The following is a 21,794-nucleotide window of genomic DNA, read 5'->3' as shown; positions in this document are numbered from 1 at the left end:
GATATCCTTTGAAACTATTGAGTCTTTTTTTCTTTCCCCCCTCTCTCTCTCTCACTCTATCTCTCTGTAGGATGACTTCTCGGACATTTACCGTCCCATCCCTCTGAGGGTGACCTTTTCCCTCCCAGAAGAGGAACCAGAGCTACCCCCACCAGGGGAAGCCATTCCCGATATGAAAGGAACTGTCATGTTTGACACTACTGTTGTGACTACCTTAGCAACAGAGGTAGGGTTTGGAATTTTATTCTTCATTTATTAACACTCCAAACAAAAACAAAAAATGACACAACGTTAAATTTGAAAGGTTGAATTTTCACCTAACATCAAAAATATGATGCAGAACAGTTTGCAGTCAAATTTGTAGATCCTTTCCCCCAAAATAAAGTCGAAACGTTATAGCCTTAAAAATCGTCGTCCTCTGGTAAAATGCAGTAAATAAACAGCGAATGAATCATCCCACTTAAAGAATTTATTTAACATCCCTATTTACTCCTTAACTATTTTGTCATAAAATCTCTTAAAAAATGTATTACATAAAGTCACTGTATTTTGAGCAGTTAAAGAATGAACCCTCTGCTTGACACAAATTTAAATGACACAACAATGAAACCTATTATTGCAAATAATTTGAAAAAAATACATTAATTAAACAAGAATTCAGAAGTTTGCCTCCCTCTTTCTGTGCTCACCCCCTTTCTCTCGCCATCCCTCTCTCTGTTGAAATTGAAATGTAATTATTCTAAAATTAGTGTTGAAGTAAATTTATAGCCATCAATACACCGATCCAAATTTCTGGTAACTATCCCCCCCCCCTCCCCTCCATCTCCCTACGATATTCTTTGCCATCCAAACATTTTGATCACTATTCCTAATCCTTCCTCTGCCCTACCAATTTCTTCTATTGCTGTTGGAGATAAAAATCAGAATTGAAAATAAAAGATGGTACAAAAAAATGTAGGTGGACAAACGTAGAAGTATGAAATTGAAAATAAGTATATATAATATCCTAAGTGTTGTGTTCTAGGGGTATTTCACACTCTTTACTCTAAAGCAAACTAGAGAAAAAAGCTACATCTATTAAGCTAACCATCAAAATTATTATGATTTTTTTCCTTCAAATTGTTTTGATTGTAGTATGCTTCATGGTGTTAGAATAGAAAATGAATTAGAGTTTTATTTGCAAGTCAGTAGAGGGAAGTTTGGGCCAGAAAATCTCATTCCAAAGGTTTGAATGGTTTGTGCCACGGCTGTTCACGCATTAAGAGTTTTTGACCGAGAAATGTATTTTTTTTCATCGCAACACCTAACTCATGATTTTTGAAATGTTTTAACAACTTCATGCACCTGTAAAAGGTTCATGAAAAGTGGTTGGAATGTTTTGTAGTGTGTTTCCCCCTCCCCGAACCCCCATCATCTAATTTTGAGTATAGAAAAAATTGAATCATTTCCCCTCCCCCACCCCTGTTGTCATATTTGAAATTTTTATCCATTTCTGATCAGATTAATTCTGAATGTAATTTTACCTTCCTTCTCAGGATATTCTTGGTATAATGTGCATGGAAATGAATGTTTTTTGTTTTTCAACTTTTATCTTTTTAACACTCCCTTTGCAAAATTTCTCAATGCTGCAGATCTTTGTGAAGAAATATACATCTCAGTCTTCTGTTTCCCAGAGAGAGAATGAGCCCTATCTCTCCCTCCCCCTCCCATGCCCCTCCCATCCCCCTCCCATCCCCCTTCCCCTCAAACAATCTTTTTTCATTAAAATTAAACATCTCTGTCATGAGTATTATTGCAATATTTTTGATGCTAAACTTTTGCAATTATAAACCTAATAGTTTTAGGCTCCTTCGTTTGAGTATGTCTGACGTTCCCCCTAACGAAGACCTCCCCCACCCCCCAACCTCTGAATATGCGAGAGATGTTTAACATTTGGCGACCACTTTGTTTTTTCGCAATCTCTTCTTGTACTGAATTAATCAAATGCATGTGTGTGCGACATAACTTCCCTACAGTGTGATGAAGATTTGGATGACCCCACCACATGCATTCCTATTCCAAATGTAAAAGTAAGTATCTCTGCTACCCTCTCCGTACCCTGCATTTCAAACACTAACCCTACTCATCACCCATCGCACACCTCCCCCCCTTATCCCAACCCATTTTCAAGCTGATTGCTGCTATTGCTATCATTTCTTTTACACTCATCACAGCATTTTTTTCTCCGAATCAGTTACTGTTTAGTTTTCTTTTGGTTCTTTAATTGCTCCATAAGTTTGTAATAATCGTCAGTTCCTTCCCCCTCTACCCTCCCCCCCCCCGGAGTCATTGTTATATGGTAATGGTTGCTTGGCTGGAAAAGTGGCAAAAATTTTAACCGCACTTTAGGTATATGAATATGTAATATTTTGAAGGGAAATACTAGTCAACCTTTTTGGCAGTTATTTTATTTTTATAGAGTGATTTATTTTTCCTTCTATAAACCACCTTTGGGTTAAAATTGTCATTCATGCATCTGTTTTCCCAAATGTTTAGATTAGTAAAGTGATGTGATTAGTCATTCTTCATATCACTCCTCAGATCCCCCTCCCCCCCCCCCTATACCTATTTTACCATCAATCTCAGGTGTTAATGTACCCTTTTTATCTATCCCAACCATTTGCATATCTGAATGTATTACAAGAACGTTATCTGTGGTATTTCTTGTATGTTAATCTTCTTAATCCCCCCCCTCCCATATATAAATATGCTTACTATATCAATCAAACTTATAAAAAGCAAGACTTCTGTATCCAAACCCCATTTGTTTTGTATGTATAAATGTTTTCTATTTCAAATATCGTTGAACCAGATCTGCCCTACTTATATCGCCAATCTTGGGTGTTAATGTACAGGCTTTTATCTCTATCCCAACCATTTTCATATCTGATTTTATTACAAAAACACTATGTGCTGTGGTATTCTTGTTTTACTGTATGTTATTCTCCTAAATTATCCCCCACCCCCCACTGTCTCCCATATATCAACATGCATACTTGATCAATCAAAAACAAAAACAAGACTTCTGTATCAAACCCTCTTTGTATATTTATATGTATTTGTTTTATATTGTGAAGCCACCTCTGTCATATTCATTTCAACACCCACCTCACACCCACCTCACACCCACTCGCTACAGTCACATATTGTCTTTGTAGTGAATAAATGTACGTCGTTAATGCAACTGGTTGTGTTTCAGTCTTCAAGTCGATATATATTTTGACTTCCCGAGAGTCAGTTTTTGAGTTACTTGTAAAGTTATGTCAATACCAAGGATGTCTTTTATCCCTGAACTGATGCAGTTTGAATTCACGACAACAGTTTTTATTAACAATTTACAAAAAATGGCTTCTGCTTAAAATTCTATTTTGCAAAGTAGGGGTTTGACAAGGTTCCATATGAGAGTGTTGTGGATCCATTCTAAAGTCATGATGGATTTTCAGACTTTGAAGCGTTTGAAGAAACAGTCGTGACATTCATTGGATCTAGCTGTTTCTAACTTGTTCTATTATATGTTGCCATGGAAACACAATCAGCTGCTAAAAATTCATGTCACATTTTAGAGCCCAAATGTAGATCTCATCTTCCTTCTGTTTGAAAAACAAAACCTAAATTTTATTCAAAATTCTTCAGTTGTATTCTTCAAGAATATTTTCCTTTCCAATTTTTTGGAAAGGTTGTTTTAGTCCATCTGCTGTCTGAGTTTCTGTATTCTCCTTTATACCAAATATAGATTTTGCATTGGAATATTCACATGCACAGATTTGATAGACAGAGAGAAAGTTCCAAAATGTAACCAGACCAGAGGTTTGCCTCCTGGTTCTTATATCCGAGGAGCATATTTCATTTACATGTAGGTGTTGTTTGAGACAAAACTAGAACAACAATGTTCATTCATTGTTTCAGGCTTCTTTGCTTCACAATTCACAATCCTAGTTGGCTTTATCTTTGCATAATATTGAAAACTGATCAAATGCTGAGATGCACATTCCTGTACACCACCACACTAGCTAATCCATTCATTGAAGCTGTAATTTGAGTTGGGTGAAAGAATTCATGAATAAATTAATAAGACAGTAGACCCTGGATGAAAAGATGGTGTCTCACATTTCCCACTGATTTCAAATAAGTTAGACAGCACTTGACTGACTGCCCGATGAGGGTGGGGGGTTGGGTTGGGCAGAGACCCTTGGGAGAGGCACTGTCAAGGGTCTTTTTCTCAGTAGTTGGTTAAAAATGTTTTTTCATCAAAATCACCTGAATTTGTTCAAACTGCAGCTTTAATGTAAAAAGACTTGTACTTCAAGTTGTTTTAAGACATTTTTTTTGAGCTACAACATAACTGTCCATTAGATGCGTTACTTTTACATTTCTGCTCCACTTTTAAAACATTGAACCCCCACAGCTCTCATTACCATCAATCGCCAAAAAAAAAAATAACAAATATATATATATAGAAAATGAATATATATAGATATATTTATTAAAATGATATATATTTATTGCTCCTAAAATTGTAAGTCATTTTATACTCAGGTTGTCAGATATTGCATTCCTCATAGCTTTCCTAACTACCACAAAATGCCCCCCCCCCCCAAAAAAAATTTTTTTTTTACCGTGCTTTGAATTCTTCCAAACTTTGATCACATTTTTTTGCTCAATTATGTTCATAAATGTCATTGTAGTGATTCTGTAGCTTCTTAAAATATTATCAATTTTTAATGGTAACCATTTCAAGCAACGACGGTAACTATGAATTTTCACACTTTTTGAGTTTGTACCATTTTTCCTCATATTGCAGCGCCATTTATGGCAAAATTAATATTCAGAGATGTACATTATTCCACAATACATCTATTTAATTGTTTGGTCTGTTTGTTCTTTGAAGTCTTCACTGTGCTGCATATGATAAATGTTATACAGTTTTATGCCTAAGTGACTGTGTTGTTCCTCATCGTTATTGTTTCAATGTGATATTATGTGGTCAGTTTTCGTTTTGGTACCAAAATAAAAAACACATTTTCCTGTGTCCCGCAATCCTCCAAATTAGGAAATCAGTTTAGTCCATGTTCCTTTATAAAGCTCGTTGTGAGGGAATCAAGAGTTCTGTCGTCACTGATCACCTAGAAAATGTTTTATTTCTTTCTTCTGGTGTGAGGCATTATTAAAGGCTGCTTAAAAATAAAATCTAGTGTTCTGATGTCTGGCTACCTTGGAAAGATTTGTGTAGTTAATGGACGAACCCCGGTTTTTTCCTACTGTGATGTTCGCTCTGATTTGTCTACTTATTCTGTTTGACTTTGTCTATGGATGTGTCCTCTTTTTTATACCCTCTCTGTCATTTCTGGAATCTAACTGTGACCCTGAAGGTTTTTCTTGGAAGTGCATTCGATAATGCTGTGGGGTTGTTTTTTTTTATCTTTCAATCGATGATGATACCTTTTGGCGAGTTTGACGATCCGTTTGAAGAGAATAACTAAATAACCAGCAAGAAGATTTCTGTTTTTTAATCACAAACAGTTTGAGTGAGACAAATGTGAAACTACTTTGCACAAGTTCTTGATAACCTTCTTCTTTGAGTGTGTGGTTGTGACCTCTCACCTCTGCCTGAATGAACTAGTCCTCAGTAACCCATATCACTTTCCCCTCTCCTTCCTACCCCCACCCCCCCCCCCCAACCAGACCAATCTACCACTAAATTTGAAACCCATAACCTAAAAACAAAAAATCTTTTCTTAATCAAGATTCTATTCCAACCTTTTGTTTAGGATGGAGGATGGCAGGTTGAACAGTTGGTAACAGTAAGTGGCCTTAATGAGACTAACCTTGTCTGGATCCCCATAACCCCCACCCCCCCCCCCCTCCTCTCCCCTCCTTCAACCCTCTGCTCTTGGCAAAAATCTTTGGAGACATGGGGGGAAAGATTTCAGTCATTTGACAATCCTCTCTCACCCTTTCATCAAGAAAAAGAATTATCTTCCCCAAAATTGATCTCTGCACAGGGTTGTCAAATTTGCAATAGTCCCAAAAGTGAGATATGTTGCTTGAGTTATACCATTCTATTGTTGGACCCAGATCCCCCTGCCTCCCTTCCCCGTATCACACCCAGCAGTTGAATCGTTTAAAGTGGCGTAATCTTTCAGATCCGCACCTCGGAGCAATGTTTCGAGTAATCTTCCTGCCTCTCTTCGTCTTCCTCTGCGGTGATGATGTCTGTGGTTTGGCTTTGACCTGTGGTGGACTTGTGGTACGATGAAAAAGTTAAAAATAAAGAAATGAGTTTAAATATTTTGTCTCACCATATATCTATTTTTGTTTTTATTTTTCCCCATTTTTGAAAATTTTTCTTTTCCCCCTGGATTTGTCACTCCATCTACCGCATCACAGAAGGTATGATATTATCGCCGAAAGCTTTTCGCTGTAAAAAAAACATACTACAGCTTTCTGTATAGCCGTACAGTCTTTAAAACCTCTTACCGCCAAAAGTAGAGTCTGCAAAAGAAAGAACATAAAAGAAGCCAAGTTGTAACAGTCAATATATAGCCGTTAATATTGCCTGATGTGTTTCTACCCCAGTATAAAGTGTGTGAGTTAGACAGCATGGTAGTATTGCCATAGAAATGAACTTTTGTAATTGTAGCTAATACTATTTATTGCATTGAATGTAAGATGTTTAAAAGCCTGGCTTTATGCATAATGTATGAAATGTAACAACAAGCATGCATTCATTCCTTAACAAGAACAGCTTTGCAAACGCTCCTAAATGTGTGTGACGTTACTGTCCGAGAGAAAGAGAAGGTTGGTCTATCTTTAATATATATAAAACTACAGTGCCCACCAGTCTTGTAAACATGGTCATTGACATGTGAACTTGGGGTTGGGGAGTTTAAACCCTCCGTACAGTACATCCTTGGTTCGGGCTGAAGGAAGGAAGTAGATGAAACTAGATTTCGATCAGGAGAAGGCATTTTCACAGTTAACGTGCGTTAATTTTTCAGAATAAAGGTACATAGAAAATGATGTCTACAATCTGTTTTATGGACAGGTGAGGGGGTAGTGACAGTATTGTCGACTATGAACATCTGTTCTTATGTATTTAGTAATGGTCGATACCTCGCTTTATCGCTTCAAAGTATCTTATGTTGGTCTATCTCTAATTCCTTGTATTTTGTGATATCTATATCGTGATTGAGTGTGCTCAATAATGCAGTGTAGTTTTCAGTGCTTCTTATTATAGATACATACTTATATTTATTTATATATATATATATATTGATCGTTCAGCAGAGAATTGATACAAAAGAACTGTTAATTTTATTTTTGTGAACATGCTGCATTTTGAGCGATAATATTTGCCACAACAAATTTATAGTGTCTCCAGTTTGGCAGCTGGTGAAATATTCATTACTCTTATGCATTGTTACAATTCAAATGTTTGCTCATTTGGGGGGGGGGGGGAATCAACATCTAAATAAAACCTACTTTATCATTAATTTCAACTATACTGCAGCAATCTGACATATTCTCTTGAACCAAGGCTCTCTCTCTTATTATAAACTGCTGATTATCTTGCAGCAAACATAACTGCTGATTGTAAAAGTCTTCCTCTGCAAATTTGAGGCTAATTTTTGGATATCTGTCCGTATCTGTTTTGCGTTAAGTCCTCTGACTGTCTCACACTATATTCCTCGTCATCATCAATCAGTATTTATAAAGCGCTGATATCCTGAGACCCTTCAAAAGCGCCTTGAAAGAGAAAGGACTTAGAGATGTTTCTTGAAACTGTTCAGTGATTGGTAACGTCTGAGTTCATGTGGCATGGAGTTCCATAAACGAGGGCCAATTCTAGAAAATGCACGACCATGGAATTTGAAGCGAGGCTCAATAAGGAGTTTAGTATGTTGAGAGTGGATAGAATGAGTTGGCTTGTAAGGGGAGATGAGATCACTCAAATATTGAGGTGTTTGCCCATGAAGGGCCTTCCAAGTTGGCAAAAGAATTTTGTAGTTGATTCTAGTTAAGAGTTAAGAATCACTTTAACTGCACTATTTTGGACAACCTGTAGCTTGTTTATTAAACGTGAAGAAGGCCAGCTAAGGCAGCATTACAAACATAGTAACCTCAGAGCTTGGTGCAATGTCTTAACAGAAAAATTAGGTCAACAATTTGTTGGTGGGTCATATCTATTTTTTTGAAGCAGTAAAGATTTTTACGGAAGCTTAAAAGTGCCATCAGCATAAGAAAACTTTGCCCCAATAAGTCCAACATTTTTCAGTAAATTGTTTAGATAACAAGATAATATCTTATCAAAGATCAGAAAAATGTTGGATTGCTCAGTTGCTTTAACTGAGCAATTGAAAAATTGTCTGCAAAATGTGTAATTGACAACAAATCGTATCTCGTCAATTCAACATTTTTTTCTGCAAAATGTTTAATTGTTCACTTTATTCCAACTGAGCAAGTGAACAATTTTCCTTTTTTTTCCTCCAAATTTACCTATTTGAGGGTATTTAATTGCAATAAAATCTGCATTCGATGCAAACACCTAGAGCTAATTTTGGTCGTCTGAACAGAAATATGGTCGTCATGGACGACAGTACGACCATTCAAAATATGTGCTTCATTTTTAGTACACAATGTTGTCAGTAAATTTCTAGTAACATGGTTTAATAGATATGTCATTGTCTTAAGGTAGATTTAGCCGAGGGGTTTGATCTTTGTATCAATTTTTTTTGGGGGGGGTTTACTATTTATAGGTCCTGAGTTTTGACGAGAGATGTCTGTTGTGAACGTCACTGTCTTTACATGTACTTTGAAAGTGCATCAAAACATTTTCGACCCGTCTAACAAAAATGAACCGTAATTCGCTGGATTTGATACTCGGCTTTTCTAACGTGTTAAATCTTTGGAATCAAGCATTTTATCTTAAGTGTATTATAAGTATACTTCATGGTCCTTTCATGCAGGTTGCTCTAACATAAGGTTAAAATTTGGCTTAGAAACCCCCCCCTCCCCCCCCCAAAAAAAAAATCAATTGGTGTCTGTTCAGTAGGGATAGATCTGCATATTTGTATTAGCAATGGTTTCAGCACTAACATGACTTGGGATGCAAGTATTCTTAATGGCTTACTTAATACAGGTATATATATATATCTGTATTGATATCATCTAGCATGCACCCCTAGAAACTAATTATGAAATCATGCACAGATCTGCATGCAGGTGTACAGGCATCTTTCGTGTTAGCTGCATCATCATCATCGAGAAGTGAGAGAGGTTGCATTTTCATCCTCGATCGTCTCAGCGTACAGCTTCGAAAGTGTCCTTGATATCAAAATGACTCTTGGTCACCTCTTGATTAACACTTTTGTCATTTGAATAATTTCTCATTGCAGCTGTTTTTGCATTGCTCAACAAGTTTTCATCAAATTTTATACCAAGTATAATTACTCGGATTAAGGCCTGCTGTGTTGACGAGACATGCTCGTTATATTTTTTTACCAAAGGGAGATTAATAAGCGACGTTTTGTCCCCCAGACACTTAGATATTAGAAATGCAAATAGGACGTCGGAAATTTTCAAAAACTTTTTGAATCTTCCTCTCATTATTCGAAAGTACAAAGTGACAGATTTTACTAAAAATTATTTCAGTTAGCTAACATACTAGACTATTTTAATTTTATTGATTTTTAATTAATAAAATAAAACAGCTTTGACTGCTACTGCCTCGTTTGCAAGCATTTTATGCCTTATTTCAATCCATGTGCTGCATTTTTATTTTTCTGCTTTACTATATATATAGTCTTTCCAGGGTAAGTGTGTGTGTATCACATCAGCATTTCCTGGGTTTGCATGAGCTTAATACATGTAGATGCATCATTTCATTGGGGAGAGTGTCAAATCGGGAATGTGTCAAAGGTCATATTTAACTTTTAAGTTAATACTATGCATGATGATCATAATTCAATATATGATGTTAACGAGAGACATCGTGCACATTGTTGAATTATCTTAGCTTGTACATCGATAATTGCATGTCTGTAAATAAACCAAAGTTCCTCATGATGGAAATTTGTGATAAAGCTGCCTTTTAGAATGATTTTTTATCAAAGCATGAGAAGGTTTTACCACTAATAAATGGAATCACCATGTGAGCAACTAGGTCACCCTCCTTGTCCCATTTTCATCCTACTGTATCTGATTTTCAACCATGAAGCCTACACCGTCCTGATGGAATTTTTGTTGATTTTATCCCCAAGTTTACCCTTTTATCATGTGATCTACATTATCCGTTCCAGAACACACCTGTGATATATTCTGAACCTCCACGTAACTGCCGTGTCGGTTAACATAAACTTTGTCTAGGCTTTAGAGGGTGTTAATAGCAATTTTGGAAGTATCTAGCAAAATTCAATGTAAAAGCAATGAAAAGTTAAAGAAGTATTGCTGAAGTACATTGAGACAATAGTTAGATTCTTGTGTATTCAATATTTATTTTATTTTTTATTTTAATTCCGTTATTTGAATACATAAATATTATTCGTAGCTTCATCATTTGCAATCTTCTTGTGACCAAGCTGGTCTGAATAATGCAGAGGCCATTAACTAAACAAAAACTGCTTCTAAAACTATCCGCACTTACCTTGATGTAAAGAGAGGTTAAAGGTCCATTGATATGTTCCTCTAGATTTTCAGATAACAGTGTTTATGCAAAGCATTTATAAGCGAAGCTAAATTTTCTGTGCTGAAGGTGGCTTTATCGGAATCATTATCATATGTGAAGACTATATTAATATTCATGAGGTGCTTGAATTTTCATGATACCATACCCTGCAATTGTCAAAGCATCGTGGTTGGATATGGTTATGTAGTACAACTTATCATTGTCAAGAAATAAAGTCATGCTAATTCCTTTGTTATGCAAATTTGTAAGCAATTTAAGGGTAGGTAATGTAGAAGTCCTCCTGTCGAAAAGTTATTGTGAAGAGATCAGATTGATAGCAGATGTATTTGGTTTTTGTGGCTTTTTCATTTTCACCTAAAACAGAAAGATGCTGTTGCTGTACTTGTTCAAATCTAATTCTTTTTTTTTTTGGGAGGGGAGGGGGGGGGGTGGGGAGGGAGAGAAAGTACTAAGGTAACATGTGCAGCTCACAGTTTACTCTTACCTGTTTTGTCATAGTTGTTTGTGTATAAAGAAAAGGTGCCAGGGGAGGAGGAGGTTGCTGGTACGTAAGGTCCAGCTTCTTCCTTCTTTTATGACGTGAAGGTTGTTAAAGAGGGGTTGGGGTAGGGTGGTGGGGTAGGGTAGGTGAGAAGGTAAGTTAACATTGGGTAGGTCGATAAAGTTGGGTGGCTGTTGGGTCAGATCCTGTTAAACCTCATTTCTTGTGTGCAAGTCTAATTTCGTTCTCTTTGCCTTCCATTTTACCTTTCTTACACCTCGAAGGTTGAATTTACTAAGGAGTGTGCCGAGGACGATGGAGAATGCATCACTGATCTGGTGGTCGATGCCGAATTCAAAGACCTCACAGAAGTCTCCAAGGGGTAAGTTCCATATTTTTCCATATTTTTGTCTTTGTTAATATATGATACGATAGTACGTTGTACGACACTTTCCAGGTAATAGTTGCACCAGGTTAATGATTCATAGTGAATTTCCTTAATTAATTTTTTTTTATTGTTCCAAATTATCATTTGAAACATAATAATTTAAGAGTTGTCAAGAAACTGCTTGTTTCTTCATTCCTCACTTTCATTTAATACTGTCCGAGTCAAATGATTTAATGATTAATTAATTGATCAATTGCTTAGTTTATTCACTCGACCATCATCTCAACTACTTTTCGATTCATTTTAGGTGGCACTTTATCGTAATCATTAGTTTTTTTAAAGTTTTTTTTATAAAGTAGACCTCATTTGCAATGATTTAAAGTTGAACTATCCCAAGGAGAGCTGATCCTTCTAAAAAAACCTCCTTTGAACCTCACATACTTTGAATATAAGCTCTGCTATCTGTTTTTGTTATGAGTTAAATTTATGATCAAACTAACCCAGTGAAATTTGCTGACTATATTTGAAAAGAACTTTTTACAAAGCTTAAATCTAATAGATGTAAGGCCAAATATGCCAAAGAAATATTAAACTTTACCGTTCAGGGTCTGAGCAACACAACATTTACAAGGTACGAGATTTCAAACCAAGAAGTACGCACATTGTTATTTTGTCGGCAAATGTCTCAAGACATATATTAGTTTTTGCAGGCTGCTGTTCTGACAGACTGTGGCTCGTAAGTAATATAAAATCAAGCTTGCATTTGCTTGTTTACCTCTGTGACAACTATGAGAACAGAAAGAGTATGAGAATCTTGTGTTTTTTATGGTATCGAGAACTGCTCTGATCTCTGAATACCAACTCTTGGTTGCTCGTTTTGATTTCCAGCGGCAACCCTCTGATGAAAGTCGGCATCGACAATGATTTAAAATTGTCCGTGAACATTGAGAACAAAGCCGAGCACGCTTACGATGCCAACCTGATGGTGGAGTACTCTAACCATCTTGAATATGCAGGACTGGAGGAAGGAGCCAGTGAGGTAAGGAGACCACTCTTGGAAAATATAACCCCCCCCCCCAAAAGAAACAGAATATTGTAGACTGAATAGTGTGACTATATTTGAGTAAAGTATGTTCATTGCAAAAAAACATCATCCTCTGTTTTTTAATTTTTTAATATTTTTTTTATCGGTATGATTATCCTGCGGAGATTTTTCATAATGTGGTTTAGGTTTGGGAGGGATGGTAGGGACATGGATTTTACATATCAGTATCATGGTTCACTATGAAATTCAGGGTCCAAGTTTGTGGATGGTAAGGTGCTTCTATTATACTGTTCACAAGGTCCAAGGCATAAGGCCCAAGCAGATGTTTTTAAGCACAAAAGATGCTTCATGAAAGTGTTTGTAACCCTATAAAATAACTTTTTCAAACACAAATATTAATGTAGTCGGCCACAAACATCAGAAAAGAATTGTCGCAAAATATGGACCCCCCCATTCATGGAGTGACCCACATAAATAGGGTAAGAGCTAGAAATTACTGTCATATTTTATGATACCATTGTGTTGAGTTTTTGTTGTCTTTTTTCAATGATCAAGTATCCATAATCAAATTTTAATTTCTATCATCTCATTTCATTGCAGAGAGTACGGTTTAGCTGCGGCGATCCGGTCGCTAAAGAAGATAAAAATGATACCATGGTGATCACATGCTTCCTGGGTAACCCTTATCCACCCGTCCCTGCAAAGGTTGGTATAAATAACAATGACCTTTGTGTGCCCTGAATATGAGAGTTCAGTTGCAATAAATCCCAATTTATCATCAAGTTTAACTTAAAGATGTCTTTTACAGATTACGTCTCTTGAAGATGCATTATTTTCATCTTTTTTTAGGACAACATGGTGATGCGTTTCGATGCTAATCGAGTGCCAGCAGATGTTATGACTTTGTCATTTTTCATTGAAGCCACCATGTAAGTCCCAGTCTTACAGACATTATTTCATATTTGATGACATGACGTGTGGACTCGATTGTGTGCTGTGGGCGTAGTCAGTGAGGTCCTGTGACATACCACATGGTTTTAACTTTTAGTGATGTTCCTTTGAGTGCCATTGAGTGTGAAGCAAGCAGTAGGAAGTTATTAAGTTTGTGCATGCTTCAGGGCTTTGTCGTTTCACACGCGTTTGGGGTAGGAAAATTTATGGTAATTTTTAGATAGCATCGTTTAGATAGAATAAGATAGAATCGTCATACTACACCAGACAGTCTATCGTCATGGTGACAGTTATGATGTAAGGGAAACAACTGGCATGCAGAGTACATCAGTGGTGGGTTTATAAATGCCCAACTACAAGGTTTGTGATATTTGATAAAAATTTACAATCAAATTGAAGGATGCAATCCACAGATAATGTTCCTCTGTAACATGCTTAAGACAAAACTGAATTGTTTTTATATTTCATATATATATATATATATATTTTTTATTACAGGACCAATGAAGATTTGTCTCCTGAGGACAATGAGAAGTCCCTGATTGTGGATGTTGAGAGTGTGACAGACGTACAGCTTGATGGGTGAATATGTATTACTGTGTAGTGATATTAATGGAAAGGTCAATGTTAAAAGAAAGATGGTGATAAATTACTCAGGAGGATTGTAGATAGTCGAAGAGAAAATATGAAACGAAATGAGGAAAATTATTTGTAGATTGGAAAAGAAATTGAACAGAAAGCTGACAGGGAAATTGTCAAGGGAATAGGATGAGGAGAAAGTGTTTCATGGGGGGGGGGGGGGAGGGGGAGGTAGTTTGTTTATAGAGGTTGTATGAGGTAAAGTTTAGTTGTGGTAAAGAAAGATACTGAAGATTTACTAAGATTTACTAAGATAACTCAACCCTGGTCCGCTTCTGTAGAAATGTACAGTTCTTTCTCATCTTGGCATTCTTCTCACTCCACAAACTTGCCAAACCAACTGGTTGGGCATAACGGTATCATAACATCGGTAGGGATGCAAGCCCAACTGATGTCATCCTGTGTCCCGTACTTTCGTCAAAGAAACCCCGAGGTATTCTGTTTTGCTATTCTGCCTTGTCATTTTCTCTCCCCCAGTGCTGTCACAAAGAGTCAACTTTTCTTCGGTGGTGTGATACGTGGAGAAAGTATCATCAGTAAAGAAGAGGAGATTGGCCCCTTGATGCAGCAGAGATGGACCGTAAGTTTGCAACACGGCTTCTTTAGTCTTCCCAATTCTCCTATATGCGACGCTTTAAAGGGACATGTTAAGAATCGTCATTAATAGGCCTTCACTGATAAGGGTCTTCAGTAAAGAAAATCTTTTTTGCTTTTTGTCCAACACCTTTAATTAATTACTCATGTTTTTTTGTTTTTTTGTATCTGTCAGGTTTTCAATCAAGGACCAGCAATGGTAGATGAAGTGAAGGTTACAATTGACTTTCCCTATGAAGTAACCAATGGGAAGTGGTTGCTTTACATGCTGGAGGCACCTGTGGTGGAGAAGGGCAATGGCTCATGTGAAATAGACGAAAGTTATCTCAACGTAGTTGGAATTAAAGTTAGTACATTCATTCACATCATGTACCCACCCCCACCCCCTCCCCCTCCCCCCCTGGGCCTTACTCCACATAAAAGACAAAAATGCTGGTAATCAAGTTGATGTCCGTACCAACTTCAGCAACAACAACAAAAGTCTTCTTACTTTACTTTCTCAAGGGCTAGCAACCTTTTAGATGAGGTACAAAAAAAAAATAAACAGTTCAAAAGTGACAGTACTTGTTTTGAAATCTGTCGAATAAAAGCATCTTAAATGACTGTGTTCCGTTCTGGGAGTATTGTGACACAACGTTCAGATTTTTGTAGAGAATGGCCCTCCCTCATAACTTGACATCAGTACTTTAAAGTTCTACACAGTTTACAGACTGTTTCTTTTTTCACCATATGAAGTGTCTTTTTTATTTATTTTTTTTAATTTTTTTTATTTCTATTATTATTATTTTTATCTTTTTTATATTTCTATTAGCAAATGCATTGACACTTCTCTTTCTTTCCCTTTAGCCTTGTAAATCCAATTGTTCGGAAAAAGCCATCGGACAAAAGAGGGAGACCTATGACCCTGTCGAGTATTCCAATCCGGATCAAGTGGATTCTGGTTCTGTCGTTGTCTTGGTGAGTGAACTGGTTTTTTTATTTACAGCTAACATATTTATGTACCTTTGTCCTAATACCCGAAGGTAGTACCATGGACCTGAATTTCACTTCTGGTTTTTCACAACATTCCGGTGGATTGATCGTTAATAATTATGTTATTAGAAATAGCCATAGATATCAATTTAAAAAAAACAACAATAAGAATGTGGTAAAAGCAAAAAAGATATTGTTAAATACAATCATTTACGTTCTCACAGTGGGGCGGGGAGCATGATGAAAGGAAAACTATCCATTAATGGGGAACTCTTTTTAATCATGTGACCGGGGGGTGGTTTCAAGCAGAAAAAAACCGTTTAATACTTAGGTGGGGTGTGAGGGGAGTTCCTTTAACTTGCAAGAGATACTGAAATGTTAAGTCATTTTCTTCTTCTAAAGGATTGTGAAAACGGAACGGCCCGGTGTTTCAAGTTTACTTGCATTCTCCGTGACCTGACTGCAGAACAAAATGAGAATGAGGCCATCATCCTCATCAAGGCTCGTCTCTGGAATGCTACTTTCATGGAGGTAACAATGTTTGCATTTGCTATTTTCTTTGTTTACCTCTGGGACAAAAATTATTATCCTAACACACTGTAGCATATGCAAACTGGAGCCTATACCGCAATTTTTGCAAAGTTCTGTGATTTTTTTACTTCAGGCTCATCCCTGTTTAATGCACATTTGTATCGCTAGAACTGGCTGCTTGGATCGACCGCGTCGTCTTCGTTAGCAGTGCTCAACACACCCTTCTTCATTATGTAGGCCTGATCGTTCTGTGATGATGATCAGAAGTGTGTGTTACGAGTAGTGACTTAGCTGCCTTTCATCACTGTTTGTGGTGTAGTCTAAACTTTGGCTAAATTTGTGCAGTTTAATTATTATTTTTCATCTATCTGATTTAATCACCATCTGTTACCATCTTAGAAATGAGGAAATTTAAATTGCTGCTGCTGCTTTCCTTCTCCAGGATTATCTGACAGCCAAGAAGGTGACAGTACGTATCCATGGTTACGTTGAGATGGCTAACAATAGTATTATCACACAGACAAACACAAATAATGACAGAGATACGGTAAGAAAGAATTGGATTTTCATGCTCTGTTCGTTACAATAAAAATGACTAAAATAATAGTGATTCCGTCTAATCGGCCCTTGTAATTATATACTTCATATCTTTGATATTGATTGCGATATTTTCCAATCAATTTACGCTGACCCCAACTGACCTTTGATAAACGCTGCACTAAAATTCAGAAAGTTGTTTATATGTTTTGCATATACAGTAAAAACTACAACTGCCCGTGCAGTCATCTTATCAAGGTAAAATGTTCTCATTAATTATTAGGTTGATCATCTGGAAATTAATTTTTAATATATTTGGTGGATCTCTCGGAAATTGTTGATCAAGCAAAAACTCCTGGAGGGGAACACCTTTGGATTTATTATTCATTTGCAAGGAGTGAGAGAATATTAATTATAATTTTTTTTTTATCTAAAACTTTCAAAACGAAAACTTAATAAATGAACTATGAACACAAATTAAAACGTGATATATGAATTTGACTGTTCTTAACCCGAATCTTCTCACCCTGACCTCCCCCCTCCCCCCAATCTCCTACAGACCAACTTTGATGTGGTTGGCCCTAACTTGTACATCAGTGGCGGTGGCATCTCCTGGTGGATCATTCTGGTGGCGGTCTTGCTCGGACTTCTGCTCCTGATATTGCTGATAGTGATCTTGTGGAAGGTAAACTTTCTGGTTCAATTCGTTTGTAAATCACTCCACCGACTAAGGATGGTTCCAGTAATTACGCCTAACTGCGAGAAGAGGTGGTTGATAAAATTAATAACATGAAATATTCAGAGACACTTCCCTCCCTTCCCTCTCCTCATTCTGGAATGATAATATATAATTCTTTTTCTCCATGCCCCCCACCCCCATCTCTACCCTTTTCCTATAGTTTTATTACCTCTTTGGATCCCATAATTCATGTTTCTTCAATTTTATATCAAACCTGATGATCACATGTCTTTGAGCATGGTTTTGAAATAATTCACATGTATCAATCAGCACACAACCCCTTTAATAATGTCACTCATATCGTTTGGGGCTGACCTCTCAGATATCAAAACAGAAAAGTTTCTATAAGCAAAAGGAAGGGGAATGGATTTGTTCAAGTAAATCAGGACTGTTCCATTGTCCAAAGGATGTTCAAACTTGACTCAAAAAAGGATTATGGAAGAAAGAGTGGCATTTCTAGGAACACAGTTGATAATTATCAAATAACAATATGGTGGTGTACGGTAATTTCGTGCGCCCTTAAATTCGCGTACTGCCTTATATCATACATATGTTGCTGCACTGGTAGGCACTGTAGTTTTCTAGTTGATAAGTCAAATTGTAACCACTCTTTCGATCGCAATTTTCATCTACAAAGCCTTAAAAAAAATTGCCGCAGTGAATCAAGAAAACACAAAATATTGTATTTTGAGACTCTTTCGTGGAATTACGCAGTTAACTTCAAGACAAGCCACGTATTTAAGGAAATATCCCCTTGCATTGAGCAGGTTGACTTTGTTTCTGGTGGAATTTGTTCAAAAATTTGTGCAAAATTAGCAAGGTTTTCATCATTGCTATCATCAAAACGAATTTAACCGTATACCATCAAACCATTTGAAGATTCAAAATTATGCTAGTGACTGACCTCCTTTCATATTAGTATAATATATGTCCCTCTTTTATTATTATGTCGTACATATCCCTTGTGGTCCCTTATTTACATAATGATATTAATATTCTGAATGGTTCATTTTGTTTCCTGTAACAACAACAACATAATCATCTGAATTTGTGATAATTTTGTATCACTTTGTTTGACTCATCTTGTCATTGTATATTCATGATCCATCACATTTAATTAACATATTCTGGTGACATAATACCTTTTATGTTAAAGTGATCAAGTTTATTACACACAAAAAAAAGAATAGATATGTGTGTATAAGAGATGTGATAGATGGTAGCATGGTGTAGCCAATTATGATCATGAATATTCAAACATTCAAGTCACTTTCATCTAACACAATGGAATGCCGATCTTCCCTTCCTACCCTCCACGCCAACGCAGATTGGATTTTTCAGACGACCTTCCATTGGCGGATCGGGTGGACCAGTGCGTATTTAGTATCTCTTACCTTTAATGTGCCTCGCTTTTCTATAATAACCAAATGAAATCGCTGTTCACCTCCTTTTCTCCACACCGAATGATATTACTAACAAAACAAGAAATATTCTCATATCGCATTTCCTCCCTTTGGTAAAAATTGTGTCTTTTGCATACCCCATTTGTGTGTTTGTGTCATGCACTGTTAACTATACTATGCAAATACTATGCAAATACTATGCAAATAAGAAGTATAAAAACCCTTCCGACTTCTTGTGCCTGTTACCATGTTGGTGTTGGATTTAAAGGTCTTGCTTTGTCACTATAATTGAGGATTTGGGTGAAAGTAGAATCATTGGTGAGTTTGTCGGTTAGTGGGGGCATGGGCCAGGGTGATAAGTGTGCGTTGGTGTATCGGGTTGTTTTGATGGGAAGGAGGATGCAATTCCTGAAGTTATATCACAATGGGGAGTGTATGATATATTTTTATCAGCGTTTTAAGCTAGAATCATAGGCCTTTTCTTCCCTTCTCTAGCTAACCTTCTGCCAACTTTTCCAAAAAAAAATTGCTGTGTTTGTTTTGACTTTTTAACATGATGTTACAAGCTGCCAAAACTCTTTGTAAACCCAGCTTGTGCTATCCTGGAAAATTCAATCATTGATGACATGCATGTACATGAATCAATGATTGACCACATCCAAACATCCACAATACCATAATCACATCTTAAATCATCATCAACATCATGATCAAAATAAATCAGAGATAAAAAAAAAAAAATATAATCAAAGATAATGATCAAATCTATACAATGATCAGATTAGATCAAATCTGATCAAATGATATGATCAAAGAAATGATCAAAGATAAATAAAAGATCAAAGATAAAAAATAATTAATCAAAGATAATGATATCATCAAGTGATCAAATGATATGATCAAAGAAATGATCAAAGATAAATAAACAAAACATCATCATGATCTTTTTGAGACTATTTTGGCAATGAATGTGAGTTTTCTGACGATGAATCCTTTACCCAGCCCTCTATATCTTTAATGGTTTGGTTGTTAGTATTCTTACATAGACTGGCATGTCCTATGGTGTCTGTGTGGGGCAAGTACTACAGTTAGTAAACATTTTCTGTTTCACAGGAACAAACTCTCCATCAAAATTTTCTTTAATAATCAGAACCTTTTCATTAACACCCCTTACCAACAACCCCCTCCCCATTTCATTATGTATTTCTAGAACCAAAAGGTGTAAAATTATGGACAGCACATTTTAATGCTATCAAATATTGTTGTATATTATGTTCATGTGCCATACCTCATTCAGCCCATTTTCCCCACATGGATTGGATAGATGGATATTTTGATTTTCCTTTTATTATTAGCAATTGCCTGCCTCCCTCATCCTCCCCTCCCTCCCCCGCACCACCAGTTTATCCTCAGGATACCATGATTTTAGTTTCCTAAGATATGTTTAAAACATTCAAACTTTGTAATGTAAATCATCAAGTCTTCCCATTTCATCTTCTGGTGATCAGAGATTTATTTATTACAAGTATAAGGGTACGGTTCATTTTCTACTAACAAACGACTTCTTTCTGAGGATTCTATCCAATCGTTTAAACACATAGACGATGTTAAAATCTTATTTACAACAAGGGAGTAATTACCTTGGCTTTGTTTCTGATCTAAACTGACGTTTTGCAATAGCTTGTACCCCTTCGTCTTACCTACAAACTTCCCTGAAGTTGCAAGCTACGGTGTTGCTGATATGTTAACTTCCAAAATAGCTGATAATCTCAAACATGGCACCGTACGATACTTCGTAAAAATGCTGCTATGCATGTTATGTAATGTGTCATGATATTCTTATATGTTGCTTGTGGTGAAGACAACGGTTGTGGTGTTACAGCAACCCAAGATAAAAGAGGTTGGTGGAGGGCGGGCGGGCAGCCGGGGATTCCTGATATGTGGCACTTTTTACATGTTATTTTATTTGACTTTATGTATGTGCGTATAGTATCCCCCCAAAGGTATTGTTATTCCACACACTGCAGCTATTCCCCATGTAGTTTGCACCAGACAATTCTCGCTGTAGCTTTCAAAATCTGTCAGTGAAATTGCGGTGCTAATTCTGTGAATTTTATGAAAACGGTGCGTCGAATTATGACGAGTCGTTTTGTTAAAATGTTTTTGTCTTGTCTCGTTTGTGTTTGTGTGCGAGAGGTTACTGCGATAATTACCGTCCTGTCATTTTTTTTGTTCTTTACCAATAAATAAATAATAAGATTGCTGTTATAAAAATCTGAAAACTGAAACAGGCATTGACAGAAAAATTCAAGGGAATAAAACAAGGAATGCTTAAAGTGTTGCAAACACTAGTAATTAATGGGTTTTTATTAGTCTTAAATATTATTTTCTAAACTGATAGCAAAGTTTTTTTTTTTAATGAAATTTCAAGTCTTTTGCTAGAAACTCCTTTAGGGGTTTCCTCACAGCCATATAGTGACTGTGGGGCATGAAAAAGGGGTAAAATATTTCCAAGGCATACCTCTTCCTTCATAACTATGCTTCTTCAATATTTATAGTTCATACGCTAAATTTTTCTCCCTTATTTGCCACCTGGTATATTAAGAGCCTTAAAAAAAGTCTGCTAAAATGGCCTTACTATTCTAGCATGGTAGCACTTCTCTGGAATTGGAAGCTGCATTTTCACATTGAATTTGTCACAATCTTGGAGGTATCGTGCTTGACAGGTTTCAAAGAGAACTGGACTACCCGAGAATTTTTTTTTATTATTAATGGAATAATAAAGGTTATA

At 36.4% G+C, this 21,794-nt stretch overlaps 1 protein-coding gene across 5 annotated transcripts in view; it reads left to right on the top strand.

Annotated features, from left to right (window-relative positions):
• LOC139959182 (integrin alpha-6-like) overlaps positions 1-21,794 on the top strand; it is a 51,053-nt gene that overhangs the window by 25,596 nt on the left and 3,663 nt on the right. Inside the window, exons 13-26 of one of the 5 annotated variants that reach the window (XM_071956781.1) lie at positions 71-226; positions 2,016-2,069; positions 11,489-11,586; positions 12,481-12,631; positions 13,238-13,342; positions 13,487-13,566; positions 14,087-14,170; positions 14,705-14,807; positions 14,997-15,167; positions 15,668-15,778; positions 16,196-16,324; positions 16,767-16,871; positions 17,421-17,546; positions 18,928-18,972. In XM_071956781.1, coding sequence (XP_071812882.1) covers positions 71-226; positions 2,016-2,069; positions 11,489-11,586; positions 12,481-12,631; positions 13,238-13,342; positions 13,487-13,566; positions 14,087-14,170; positions 14,705-14,807; positions 14,997-15,167; positions 15,668-15,778; positions 16,196-16,324; positions 16,767-16,871; positions 17,421-17,546; positions 18,928-18,972 — 1,518 coding nt within the window. Of the gene's footprint in view, positions 1-70; positions 227-2,015; positions 2,070-11,485; positions 11,587-12,480; positions 12,632-13,237; positions 13,343-13,486; positions 13,567-14,086; positions 14,171-14,704; positions 14,808-14,996; positions 15,168-15,667; positions 15,779-16,195; positions 16,325-16,766; positions 16,872-17,420; positions 17,547-18,927; positions 18,973-21,794 lie in introns of all 5 variants that reach the window. The other 4 variants (XM_071956780.1, XM_071956784.1, XM_071956783.1 and 1 more) reach the window with 4 other exon arrangements.

The sequence above is a fragment of the Apostichopus japonicus genome, chromosome 18, assembly GCF_037975245.1.
Source record: "Apostichopus japonicus isolate 1M-3 chromosome 18, ASM3797524v1, whole genome shotgun sequence".
Lineage (NCBI taxonomy): Eukaryota > Metazoa > Echinodermata > Holothuroidea > Aspidochirotida > Stichopodidae > Apostichopus > Apostichopus japonicus.
The sequence above is the reverse complement of the archived record's forward strand: the minus strand, read 5'-3'. Positions and strand labels throughout refer to the sequence as shown.